The sequence below is a fragment of the Epithele typhae genome (genome assembly GCF_022376455.1).
Source record: "Epithele typhae strain CBS 203.58 chromosome Unknown BXZ73scaffold_173, whole genome shotgun sequence".
Taxonomy (NCBI): Eukaryota; Fungi; Basidiomycota; class Agaricomycetes; order Polyporales; family Epitheliaceae; genus Epithele; species Epithele typhae.
The window spans coordinates 1-13,765 of NW_025954364.1; the positions used below are offsets into that span (position 1 = coordinate 1).

Here is a 13,765-nt window from a genome sequence, read left to right on the forward strand (position 1 = left end):
TGTCGGGAACATGGAGCTTAATCGGCTTCGGCTTGGCCGCCCACGCCATCCTCCACGACGTCCAGCTTCCCCTCAATGCCCCCTGCGTCTCATGCGGTACTCAAGCACTCGCCCTCGTCGTCCCGGTGCACCACAGACGCAGACGCGCGCATCGCGGTCGTGCGCCAGCCCTCCACGTCCCTCTCGCTCGCCTCCGCGCGCGACTGTCCACGGCCCGTCCTCGCCCTTTCCCGCGCCCACCGCGCCCCTACCCACGCCGCCCGTGACGTCTGAGAAAGCGCCGCGCGTCCACGCCCACGCCCACTCGGCCGCCATTGCCAGAAGCGCGACCGCACGCGCCGAGCGTGATGCCCCCTCCTCCGGACGCGGGCGCCGACGACCCGCCACCGCGCCCTCAAAGCCACCATCGCTAGTGCTCGGCCCAGGCCCTTGTGCTCCTCGGCTCGCCCACCGGGTCCCTCGCAGGTGGATGGGCTGGGTTTGGCGATTCGCGACAGAGCGGGGTGCAAACACGGTGTGGTACTCAACGGCCTTTCTCGCTGTCACCCCGCATGACGTGCACGAGCGGGGCCGACAGTGGTGGAGTGTGCACTCGCCGATGGGCGAGTCAAGCTCTCCGAGCACCATGCTGCGCCACGCAGGCTGCGTGCGTGACCGCACAGCGCTGAGCTGCACGAGGAGTGTACGATATCGTAGTATTTAGTGTACATGTGTACTGGTAGACCTAGAGAAATATAGCTGTTTGCCTCCGTATTTGGTGTGTGAAGCGTGCGTGAATCCCGAACAAGGTAAAATCGTCTCCATCTTGGACTTCTGATTTTTCTGATCTGTCTGAAATCTCTCACACGACATCTCACTAAAAATTGGAAGTAAGAGAAATTCTGAATGTCTCAAAACGTCTCACAACGTCTCACGCCTCTCCACAGAAATTTTGAGAGATTTTGAGAGATTTTGAGAGATTTCATGAAGTACTGATGCCTCTCTGGGCTCTAGGCGCCTTGTAAGTTTCTCTCGCATTCTGCGGCCTCCTTTCGCGCTCACACTCACATGGTGTAGGGCCCAGTCGCAGACAGGCAAGCGCTCACCATGCACTCGTACGTGTTCGACGCGAGGCTGGAGCCTGAGGCCTGAACCTGCTGTTCTTGGCCCCAGCCTACACCCTCTTCGTCGACCTCCCACTCTGTCTCCCCCACCCAGCCCCTCCCGCTCTGGGAGCCGAGCGGGGTGGGCACACGTTCGTCAGCGTCTGGTGGTACTCGACAGCGACCACTGCCCTCCCCACGCCGGAATGAGCTGCAGTAGTGCCGCATTCTGGCCGCCACACCATGTCGTGTTCTCCTCCTGCTCCAGCGCATCCTGGGCGCCATGCCGCGCCATGCTCTCCGCCTGGGCGCATGCCTCCAGCACGCGCGCGTCCGCCACCGCTGTAACGTCCACAAGCGTAGTGCGAGCACCTCCAGGCGCATGTGCGCTGCCACCTGCGCACCGCTACAAGGTCGGCTGTGGTGAGGAGCGAGGGAGGGGTTTGCCTCGCGCTCATGATGCTTGTAGTCGACATCACCGTTGTACAAGACGATGCAAGCTTTATCGCCTATGCCTTCGCCTTGTTGTGAGGTGCGCACGGGGCGGCGTTTACAATGTACATCCTCTGCAGGCTTTGTGCGCGCACACCTGAGAGTAATAGTGATAAAGTGAGGAATGGTTCATCCTCACCTGTGAAGACATGCACAAACACACGTGGTATTTGCTGTGAAAAGCAAGTCGAGTTTAGGAGTCAGTATACACGTAGGGAAAGGTCAATTGCGCAATGTGTGCTGGGAGTGTGCTAGCCAAACTGTTATGATGTCAGCGCTTTCCCAAAAAGGATAGGCACCCTGATTACGTGGTTGGTTGGTTGCCCTGCCCGCGACCAAATAAGAAATTTGTACGTTGGTCATAAGGCTCGAACTATTTAAATTAATTACCGATTATACACAGTAAAAAGAGTGTAAACTACTGACTATTTACGATCTGGTCAGTACAAAGTTGTAATTGAGTAGTACACAGTTTACGAAACAGTATATGCACATGCTACTTATGGAGATGCCAGTGGTGGTGCGTGCCTCCAAGATCTATGTTCGCCCATGACTTCCCTCAACGACTGCCTTGGACAAGTATTACTTTGATGATTGTGGTAACTGCTCCTCCCCTTGCTGGTATATTGCCTTCACAGCTACGCAGTCCAGACCTTGTAACCTCCCGCTCTGCAAGCCAAAGAAGACACTTGTGCCTCTACACAACAGCCCTTACCCATTTACACCGTCTGTACCTGCCTAATTGACCTCTCTCTCGCGCGTGTGCGCCTACCCTTGTCCGCACCTGCTCGACCTCACCCATGCTCCCATGACCACGTGCGCGCGACCGCAACAATGCCACACAGCCATGCGTGCGGCACACGCAGCACGCCTCGTACCAACTCCAACGCACAACCACCAGCCCGCACGACGCACCAACCACTCCAACACCGACACTGACACCACTATCTCACTGAGACATCCGCGCACAAGACCCCACGCAACGCGCATTGACGCGTGCTGGCCGACATTGCCGCCACCATGCGGCTGCCCGCACGCACAGCCCAACACGCCGCTAGCCTCGCTGATAGACAAGCCCACCCCCTGCTCCTCTTGTGCCAGGCTGACTTCCTGCGGTACAAGCTCGACGAGCTCGCACGCAATTCCCTTTGCATCCCCTTTCACACGCCTCCCAGTGTTAGCGTCCCATCAGCGAAGATGATAGCGGGGCACTGTTGCTGTGGCTCCTTACTGGCTGCGGCTCCCCATCTCTCTCTCAGTTGTCTTCGCCCAGAGATCTTAATACCCACAGAGTGCAGATGAACCCTTGGGCCAACGAAGCATGGTCCTGAGGCTCTCTCCTCAATGAAAAGGCTCCGCATGGTGCTCCTCCTGGCTGCCTTTGTGCGTAGCCGCTGCCGCAGGCCATTGACATTGAACAACCTGCGCTGCGCCACACGCACGCACGCACTCGACAGTCAAGAGAACTCGGTGCTCAGGAACATGCTCGCTCTGCACAGTGGTCACACTTGACAAGCTCAATACACTCAAGCAGTTTGTGTTCGCCTGTGTGTGGGCCAGGTTCATTTCGGGGTTTGAGCCGCAGAACTGCTGACTGAGGGCAGGTGCAGTTGCAGCTGCGAGTGACTGAGCAACAAGCGGAGGTATGAGGTGTGTGTAGAGGTGTCGGGTATGGCAGTCCCAATGAAATCAACACCATAGGAGATGAGTAGCAGAGTTATGCCAGTACACTCAGAGATCACCCACGAACTCGGCACGAAGGTTGTACTATACTACTGGATTGGGGGTAATTACTAATGACACCCTGCTTTGCTCTTGTCGACTCCTCCTGGGTTTAACAACTCGTCAGCAGGCACAATATGCAATTGTATACTTCTTGCTTGCCAGAACCAAGCTGAACTTCATATAGATCAAAAATTTGCCTCTCCATTCATGAAATACGACTGGAGTCTGGAATAGAGTAGGGCCAGGGCCTGGTGCCATCATAGACGCTTGAGAGTTGAGGTGCACGTGCCTACAAACTGGCTATACAGTGTTTATAAACTGTTTATAGTCTGTACACTGATTACTGATTATATAAACCTTCACCTGTAAACGTAATCTAAATAGTTCGAGCCTTAGAACTTGGTCACCTTATGCAGACTTGCACCACCCTTGCCAATGACGCGTTCAGAAGCCTGGTCGCGGCTTGACCATCTACTCCCAGATTTCGGTGGGCCGGTTCCACAGAACGTGCTCTCGAGTCTCGACCGTGCGCACTGCCTGGCTACGACGTCTTTCCCGATCACCATGAGACACGAGTCGTGACGGTGCAGTTCACATGTCGCGACCCGCTGCGCCGCCGCCGCAGGAACTACGCAGGCTCTCGTCCAAGGCTTAAACAGGAGGGAGGACTTCCGGCAGTCTACACACAACCATCATGAAGTACCACCACTTCTTTGTCGCCGTCGCTCTTGCTGTGACTCAAGGTAAAGTGCCTTTTTTCCGACTCCTGCGCGTGTCGTGCTGACACCTGCATCAGGGACTCCATTAGTCTTTGTCGCCTCCGCCTACGCGGTCTCCATTGTGCGTTCGGTTCCCTAAGTGCACGTTGACGCTGCTGACAGCGCGTTGCGGAACCAGAACCCGTCTCATTGCATCGAGTCGGCGCAAGATGCCCGCCCTGCACGAGCCCGAAGTGCCCCAGGGTTGAGATTCCAAGCCGAGCGTCACGAGGTTAGTTTGATTTCATCCTTATCGGTGAAACTCTCGCTCACGTTTCTGTGAGCAGGAAAGGATATGGAAGCTGCGTTATAGATTAAAAAGTTGGCTAGGCGTGAAACGTTTTATCAAGCTGCGTTGATGTGAACTTCACGTACACCTCCCTATATCAACACGAACCCCGCGAAAGGAACCCTCCTCTAAGTCGACCGCAGCTTCCACAGGGAAGGCTGCCTCGCGACTCCTCCATCTCCACCATCTGCGCGCCGACCGAGATGTCCCGCGCGCGCGCGCGAAGCAGCTGCTGCCGCGTGCACCTCCTCCCCAGTCTTCTCCCGCCCAGTCTTCATGAGCAGAGCGAACCGCGCTTCCCGCACGTCTGCGAGAGGAGCGCGACGGAAAAGCTCTTCAGGCTCTACAAGGATCGTGGATAACACGCTCGTCAGCGCGCTCGCGGGCATCCATAAGGTGATGCGGGGCGGCAGGGTCCTCGCACCAGTCTGCGCGACATCGAAGAGACTCGTGGTCACGCCTACTTTCATCTGTAGTATTCTTGTTGAGCTAGAGAATGTGTTCACGCTCGCGTGGGCGCCGTTAGTACGCCTTTGGTTACCGACGCACGAGGATGGGCGTAAGTTGGGAGGTGAGTGAGGACTTGGATCTCAAGCTAGGTGTACAGGGAGGTAACAACGACGCGGATGACAAAGGGGTAGGCTTGCTCAACCGTGAGATTCGCGAGGTAGGAACTGAGGACGTGTCTGCCCGCCGGGAACCACTGCGACAGAGAGTGGACTGGAATGCGTAACGTTTCCTGTCAAACAATGGGCCGTGTATAATTCGTCTCAGATGTCGGGAGGGACGCGAGGGGACGGTCGTTCAAAAACACAGTGAAGAGTAAGCAAGAGGTCTGGTGACTACTGCGGAAGTCGATTATCGACATTGCACACGAATACAGCCCCCCGTTCGAAGTCGGTTGGCACGTACGGCCGCCTGATCGTGTCGCACCACCCCCTGGTATCCAACCTTCTCGTTTCGCCAGCCCTCTCCGAGTCCCACCAACTTGCCTACAGACGACGCACCGTCCACCGGTGCACCCGCACGCCGGTCTGGCATGACGACGTCCCACAGCGTTTCCTCCTGGTCGTCAGTGTGAGTCTCCACCGTTATTGTCGCCTGTCTGGAGACTCCTAGACGCAACGTTCCCGTCAAACCCTCCAGCACCGGTTTCCACAGCATACGTTCGGCGGCGCGCTCCATTTAAATGGCACTCTTCAGGCCGTCTATCAATAGCTGGAAGTACATGCTCTTCACGGCTGAAAACCGAGCGTCCGAGATGAGCGCTGCGAGCTTGTCGAGAGCCCCGCGCGGCTCGTGACGGCGCTGGCGGGGAGCCTGGGGTCGGCGTAGCGCAACCGCGGGCTGTCCCCTTGCGCGAGTCTGCGCACAATGGCGAGGAGACTCGCTGTCGTGCCCGTGCCCGCCTCGATGGTGAGGTTCTCCACGCCCAGTAACCTCGAGAGGGAAGACGCGGCTGCATCGGTGGCGTCAGTATGCGTGAGAGCGTGCAAGGCCGCGGAATTCCCTACCCGGGTGAGATGGGACGTGGATGGTGAGCTTGCGGACGACCACAATGAGTTTGGCGAGAGCGGAGACGCGCAGCGCCGTGCAGAGGCCGGGGGTTGACTCCGTGGAGTCGTCCCTGCGAAAGAAGATCCCCTCGAAGGTGGTACACGAAGGAGTGCTTGCGATGTGGTGGAGGAGCACGTCAGTCCTCCTTGCCTTCCGAGGTCCATACCCACAAGGAGTGGAGCGCTGGTCGGGGACGGCGGTGTGGTGGAGGCGTAATATCGATAGGAGAGATCGAGAAGTGGGTATCGATGACGACGAGGTCGCGCAGATTAGGGAGAGCCCGGATGGTCCGTCGGAGGAGCGAGAAAGACGGGGACTTGCAGCGCCGCAGCTCGAACTTGGTCAGCGCTATGAATGTGCGAAGCTTGCAGCGCCGTTGTGCAAGACCAGGCGATGCCGGCCAGGGTGATGGTTTTGAGAGCGGGGACGCGGCCGGCCATGCAGGAGAGAAGTGCGGCCAAAGAAGGCGGGTGCTCCTGTGACTCTAGGTTGCTGTCTTCCTCTAGGAAGAGCGTCCGGAGCGGAGGCGCGGACGCCGATAGTGACGTTAGGATGACACGGGTGACGAAGAGATATGCTCGATTGACTGTGAGGTGGCCGACATTGGAAATGAGGAGGTATCGGCTTGTCGGAAGTCATCCGTGAGAATCAAGAGCGCAACGGAGTAGTGTTTGTCTATCACCTCTGGGGTCGAGGTAGCATATGATGTGGTCTGAGACCTCTGGAGGGACGCGGGGAGACCGTCGGCGCCGGGGATCGATGACTGCGTTGAAGTGTTGGGGGAGATTTCCGGTGGTGACGAGAACCAACGTCGTGCATCGCCTGGCCGTGCGGAGGGGAAGGCGTGTCATCCGAGTGTCCAGACGACTGGGATTTCGTATGGAGGCCACCCTGACCGTTTCGTATCGGTGAACGCCTATGTGTTGCCTCGTTTGCGTTCCAGTCACGTTCAGCTCACCTCCTCGCGCTCGAGAGTGGATCGGGCAATGGAGAATGGCAGGTTCGACGCGCCGATGTTGCACGCGTCTGCGAGGCGGACGGGCGAGGCACGAGAGCTTGCGATAAAGCATACTGGTGCCCTGTTGACCGGCCGTTTGAAATAGCTTCGTTACACACGGAGTACAATATGGGCAGTCGAGACTCGACGTACCTCCTACTTAGTCGGACGGCTGCATTGAGCACTATTGTAGTAGTACCCCCATTGAGTCCGCCGAAATCGGTTGGCGCGGAGAGAGAGATGCTGTACCGGCGGGTACCAGGGCATGGTCATTCGGATCCGAGGTTTGCGAACGTTGTGGATGGAGGACACAGCGCCGTAGCATGCTTGACGTCTGGTCCTGAGAGAGCAACTGGCAACTGCCGCCCAGAAGTCGATCTGATGGAACGGATCCTGTCGAATCGGATAAGATCGACTCATGGCGGCCTGGGGGCCACCGACCAAACACGCACAAAGCGTCGTGAGAGGTCGCTCGGAGTCGCGACGCGACCGCCGACGACCGTCCGCCTCATCCCTCCGCGCGTTCTTTTACGATGTCCTGCCATTATCGCCAACTCCGCATCCTTGCCGGCTCCTGAGGCTGCTCTCCTACGCGTCGTCGTCTCGCTCCCGCAAGTGCACCCTGACAGACCCCCGCGCCTCTTCTTCGCGCACCCGGCTCGCGATATTTCCAGTACTTGGGCTTATGCGAGTACCCTGTACCGAACGTGATACGACCATTCAATCAAACAGAGTGCGCGTATAATGATGAGTGGGATATGCAACAAGCTTGTGGTGCAGGAGAACCGGAGCAGGTATGGATTCTCCAGGATTTCCTCTGCCTCTAGAACATTTGCCTTGTGCGTGGGTGGATGTGTTTTGCGTCGGTCTTTTTCGTGTCCAACACACTCCGTTTGTCGCCTGCATCAACCTGCTTCACGAAGTCCTATCGCCTTGAGTTGCTTCTGTCTAACTGCCAGTCGTTTCGGATGAGCGTCGACCTTTCACTCTCACCCGAAGTTCGAGGAGCGATGTACACACGACATTGGTGAGTGTATGCGCCGAATCTGACCAATTTGTTTTGTTGACCAGTCCAACCAGGCACTGCACCCTCTTCATTCTCAACTTATGCGGCGTCGCCAACGCTCGCCTCGATCTCCCTCGGTCCTTCGCTTTTGTCTTCCCCCATACCTCCTCGATCTCCTCGAGCTCATCCCTCACCGCGCGCGAAGCGCGTCCGCCGGCTCCACCATTCTCTGTGGTGGCAGAGTTCCTGGATGAACGCGTTTTTCACCGCGTTTCCTATCCAGGTGCCTATCGCGAAGATGTACACGACCAAAACGGATGCCGCCGCGTGTTTGAGGACGTCGAGCTGGGTCACCACGGTTTTCAGCGACATCTCGAACCGCAAGAAATTCTGCAGAGGTGCTCCGGCTCGGATGCTCTTCCTGAGCAGGCTCCGTGACGGTGGTGATCAAATTCTCATTGAGCATGGTGAGCTGCGTCTCCTTTCCCCCCTTTCCAATCCGCTCCACGAGACACCTCGCATTTCCCTTCCTCTACCGTTGCTCGTAACGCACTGAGCCCGCGTTACTCAACAGAATAGCTGCGTTCGTCAGACCCTTGAACCTGAAATCAGAAGTTCGTCGGCCGCGACGTCCGCTGGCGGTACTTCGTCTCCGGATCCGAAATGGCGTACGACAACCCCCGCGCTGGGTGCTTCTGGACTCAGGCAAGATCCACGGGGTTGAGATTGCGACGGCGTCGAATGTGCCAGTTCCTGCATTCCGACGCCAACGTTACTCTTCATCCACAGCTTCCCGTCTATCTCCCTCCACTAGTCGCGTTAAGTCACCCACTTCGCCTCTCTCGGCCACGGCGTCCTCGTTCCCGATTGCCGAGGATACCCGGGCACGTCGACGCCTCGGGCCTCACCGACGTGGTCGCGATTGGACACGACCGGTGCGTCCAGTCTGGCTCTATGCCTATACACGAGGCAGTGCGTTACTGAAGCCGTCGATCTCGTCAGGGGAACCGCGCTTGTATCGGCGCTGGTTCACCACTGCCAGGATCGCTTTCGCGCGTTCGTGTGGCTCGCTGCCGCGTATTCCCCACCCGGCCCGCATGCGGTCGACCTCGAGCAGATGTGCGCGGCGCTCAAGAAGGCTACCGAGAGCGAGCACTTTGGGTACTAGAAGCTCTTCACGCCGGCGCAAGGCTCGTTGAGGAAAAGGTGCGCTCACCCATTAACGACACGATCTGCGGCCCGCAGCGATTGATGGTTCATTCGCGGTCAGATGGCAAGTGGCTTGAAGAAGACCGCCGTCCGGGGCTCCCGAAGTGGCACTCTGAGGATGTAGGGCGGCCTTGGCGCGCGACAAATAATCTCTGAAGTCTGTTCATCCAGGAATACAAGCGCATCCGCAGCGTTCTGCTAGAGGGAGGGATGACGTCACCAGTCAACTATCACAAAGTCGCCATCAACAACGGAAACTTGGCCGATCACAAGGGTACACCTCTCGCGGGCTCTCGTCCAGCTACTATGCCATCTCACAGCATTTTTTCAGACAGCTCTCCCGGAGGGGCGGTGGCACATCAAGAAGCCCGTTTTTCTTCGCGGCGACTCTCGACCACGTTGGTCGCCACGTGCCGAACGAGGAGACTCCCGCAAAGTACGCGACCGACGCCGAGATCATCGAGCTCAACGTCGGGCACGGGTTACAGATGGAGGCTTGCACCGACCAGATGAACGAAGGTTTGCAGCAATGGTTGCTGAAACTGCCGCCTGCCTCATCGCAATTGATTCATTGTGTTCGTATTTAGGCGCGCATCAATGTAGTCGGTTGAGTACCCCTATGGCGTTCTCTTTATACACTCCACCTCTTCAGTCCGTCTTCGCGAGCTCTGATCTGTGAGCGCTCATCAGCTCGTACGGGTACCGTCGGATGGAACGACGGCGGATCTTGCGTACCTCTTGACGCGGTCGCGAGAGCTGATTGCATTCGACCGCGCACGACCACTTCCCCGATTCTATTCTTTGGCTCCGGCAGACACAACGCCTTCCCACAGTATGAGATCCCCCTCGCCGACACCCTCGTCGCCCACACAAAATGGGGCAACGCCCTCACCAAGGCCTCAACGACGCGCGGGCCGCCCCCAAAGCCGCCGCAACGTCCGGCCCCGATCGCATCGCACTCGCATTCTCCGCGTCCCCGTCTACCATGCAAAAGCGGACGCTCCGTTCGTCGGTCTTCGGAGGGCGAGCGCGGAGGGCGAGCGTCGCGAGATCCGCGATCCCCGTGGTGAACGACGCGGTGGGAAGCCCGACGATGAGGTTGTGCAGCGCGTCGCTGGTTACGTTTGCGAGGGCGCGCAAGACCGCTAGAAAGCCCGCGGTGGTGCTGATATGCATCAAGATCTCGAGGTCTGCCGTCCCGTGCAGTTCGGAAACGGAGGGCGCGTCTACGGCGGTGATGTGAGTTTCTGCTGAGGAGGCGAGAGTCACAGCAAAAGCTCGTACCGATGTGAGACGGAACGGCTATGGTGACTGTGGGGATGCCCCTCATGATCTCTGAAAGAGCGGCGGTGCGCTGCAGCGTGTGCGGACTTGGGTTTGATGTGCTGTAATGGAAGTCGATGGTGGAGGTCCCGTTTGTTCCGATCCGCGTCTGGGCACGGTAGCGCTCGTCAACGCATCGCGCGCGGTCGCCGGCAAAGCCATCCCCACAAGCTTCCTCCAAAATCGCGCGCGTTTCGTGATGAGGCAATCCGGCGTGTGAAAGCGACAATGTTCACGGGCCACTCGATGCACACTCTCGATAATCATAATCTGCACAACCCCCTCTCCCCCAAGTTGACCGCTCCCAGCTATGTCGGCCATCGACTCCTGCTGGCCCTGTCCCCGCGTCCCTCTGGATATCTCCGAGGACATCATACGACACCTTTCCCCCCGCAACGACAGACAGACGCTTTGCGCCTGTACCACCGTTTCCCGCACCTGGCTCCCTGCAAGCAGACGCGTTCTATGGTCCGGACACAGGCGGCTCACAGTGGAACAAGCAGATGTCTTCGTGAGTATTCTTATTCCATGGGTGGCGCCAGCGCGCCTCGAAACTTGTGCTGGACTCCCTCCAACTCACAAACACTATTCTTCGATGTTATCCTCGCTCACATGGCTCACCATGTTCCTATTCTTCCCTCCCAGGTCCAGGGGAAGATCATCTGGACTGCAAGTCCCCACGAAAGCATCCTCGCCGTCTCGACATCCACCTCTGTCACCACGCTCTGCCTGATATGCTGCACCCTGCCCTCCTTTTCACCCCTCCGTCGCACCATTACCACCATCCCGACCTTGTATACCTTCCATGTCCGAGGCCTCCGATTTGCTGTGTCTTCGGCGGACACTGAGTATGGATATCCTGAGGCATCCACAGCACTGCAGAACTTCGAAATACACATCGATTCGGAGTCCGATGAGTTGGGCTTTGCAAGACGATTGCTGAAGTGGCTCGCTGCCACACCAACACGGAGCTCCATCACCATTCGCGTCCTCATGAAGCAGCTCAGGTGGCCGATTTGCCTCCCTCCTAGGCTGATTCGATCGTCCGCCATTGATGATCTCCTACGCGTATCTGGCGCAATCCCTGGCAGACATTTCTCCTGGAAGACCTTTGACTCCGGTCAGTACACACCTCAGGCATTTGGAATGCTTCCCGCTTACCTTCGCGACCGGTCATTCCACAGAATTTCCATCATCCCGTCCAGGCCTCCAGCACTTGCAAGATCTCACACTCTGTCTAACAAACGGCGATGTAGAAGACCTACTGGCGCTCGTACGCACACTCGGAGACGGGTACATCCCAGAGCTGCGCAAGCTCACACTCGCCCTCCCTCAAGTAGCGCTCTCTCGCGCCATCGAGTCCCTCACGACGCTCGCGGAACTGGCCAGGTTGATCGGGCGCAGTCGTTATGCCGGCTTAGAGACGATGACGTTTGCCCTGATCGTCGAGGACTGCGAGGAGAGCAACGGAGCCACCCCGACCGCGATCGTGGCGGCACAACACGTCTTCGATGCGCTGGCGAGAGTGCGGGCGGACTTCATCATTCGGGCGACCGTGATGGTATCCCTCGCGAACAACATCCACCCTTTCGTCCCGCTCTGGTCCAGGGCCGTGCCATTCGAAGACCCTCACGCCAACGCCCCCACGCGGTCGTTTCCCTGTGTCCCTCTGGAGATCTCGGACATGATCATCCGATGCCTCAGTCCGTACTTAGACGCAACGACGCTTCTTCACTGCGCCCTCGTCTCAAACAGTTGGTTTCCTGCAAGTAGGCATGCTCTCCAGTCGGCCCGGGGACCGTTGGAGTTCACAATCAAGGAGGCCTATTCATTTTTCACCCGTGTCGCTCCTACATCGTCGTCAACTTCACTTTTGCGAACATCGGAAATTTCCGTGGAGGCAGACAGCAATGGAGAGAACCACTCGTCATCCTGGAACACGGTGCTCGCCCGCATGGCACGCTGCGTCCCCAACCTTCGTACATTGCACATGGAAGGTCTCGCCTTTGACTCCAGAATTCAAGCGCAGCACGCAGCCGCATGTCTCTCAGCCTTCACCCATCTAACAACGCTGGAGCTACAGGACAGCAAATTTCCGTCGTTCACGCTCTTCCGTCGTACATTGGCTGCACTCCCCAGGTTGAGCTATCTTGACACAAATTCCATTTCCTTCCCCATATATCCTGTCGACACTACAGCAATATTGCGCCAATCCTCACGACCAGTTCTGGAAACCCTCAGCATTGGTGGAGCGAAGAGTGATTGTAGTGACATCCTGTTGCACTACCTCGCAAGCACTCCTTCATGCACTTCCCTCAAGACCCTCCATTTCCGATGTCTTGAGCCATCGACTTCGAGTCCGTTCACAGTTCTGCGCACGGCTGCCCTTTCAAAACTTCTGCCATTCGTCGGCAGCTTCTACTTTGTACATCACACTCACACCGGTACGTCTATCTGCACCCTCGCACGCCCTGATTCATGCTGATGGTACCAATACAGACCCATCGTTCCTGTCTAGCTTGCGAATCGCGCACTATGTCGACCTCAATTTTCCAGCAGCCACGACCGAGACTCTCCTTGCGATCGCGGACGGAATAGTGCGAGCGAACAGCACCCATCTGTACTTCATACAGTTGTCGTTGCCGCTCGTCGTCCTCACGAGTGCGTCGGCCGCGGACATCGCCACCCTCGCAGGGCTCACGTCCGGCGCTGCATTCGCACGCGTAGAGTTGGCGTATTTCACTTTCCGCATGGAGAACCCAGTGTCGGAGGAAGACGCCGTCTTGGAACCCAAAGCCGCGGCCGCATTGGGGACGCATGTGGCGGAGATCGTGGGCAGCGCGTGGCCCCCCGGCAGTAGACAGGCGGACGTGCAGATTTTGATCTGTAGCGCCCGCAAATCGGAACATGTATGGAAGGGAATTTCACGAGCAGAACCTGCCAAGACGACAGAGCCTGCTCGCGGCGGCATGAGCACATCCGATTCTCCGTAGAGATGTCGGGCATGATGGTCAGGTTCGTCCCTAGGATGCCTGCATATCATGACACGAACTGATCAGCGAACGCCCAGGAGCACTATGAGCGAAGGGGGGCTTACCACATCCCGACGAGGTCCTCGTAGCACGGTGGACGTCCGTGCCGGACGAAAACGAAACGAGTGGTTGTTCGGGGGGCGAGCGTGACTTCGCGCACGATGGCTGACGCGGCGGTGGCGGCGGTGTGGTGCCCCGCGCGAGTGAACGCAGATGGACATTCATGGAAGAGAACTTGCTGATGACCGGAACCCGGAATGCCCCATCTGTATATATATGCGCGGCTTGTCCCGAC

At 57.8% G+C, this 13,765-nt stretch overlaps 1 protein-coding gene across 1 annotated transcript; it reads left to right on the forward strand.

The window, feature by feature from the left end:
* Positions 1 to 9,989: 9,989 nt before the first annotated feature.
* BXZ73DRAFT_83258 (uncharacterized protein) lies at positions 9,990 to 13,431 on the forward strand (the record flags this gene model as incomplete). The annotated part of the gene is made up of 6 exons (XM_048023888.1): positions 9,990 to 10,354; positions 10,919 to 10,949; positions 11,084 to 11,558; positions 11,644 to 12,555; positions 12,808 to 12,882; positions 12,938 to 13,431. The coding sequence occupies 6 exons, from the start codon at positions 9,990 to 9,992 to the stop codon at positions 13,429 to 13,431; spliced, it is 2,352 nt and encodes a 783-aa protein (XP_047871032.1).
* Between the last annotated feature and the right edge of the window lie 334 nt (positions 13,432 to 13,765).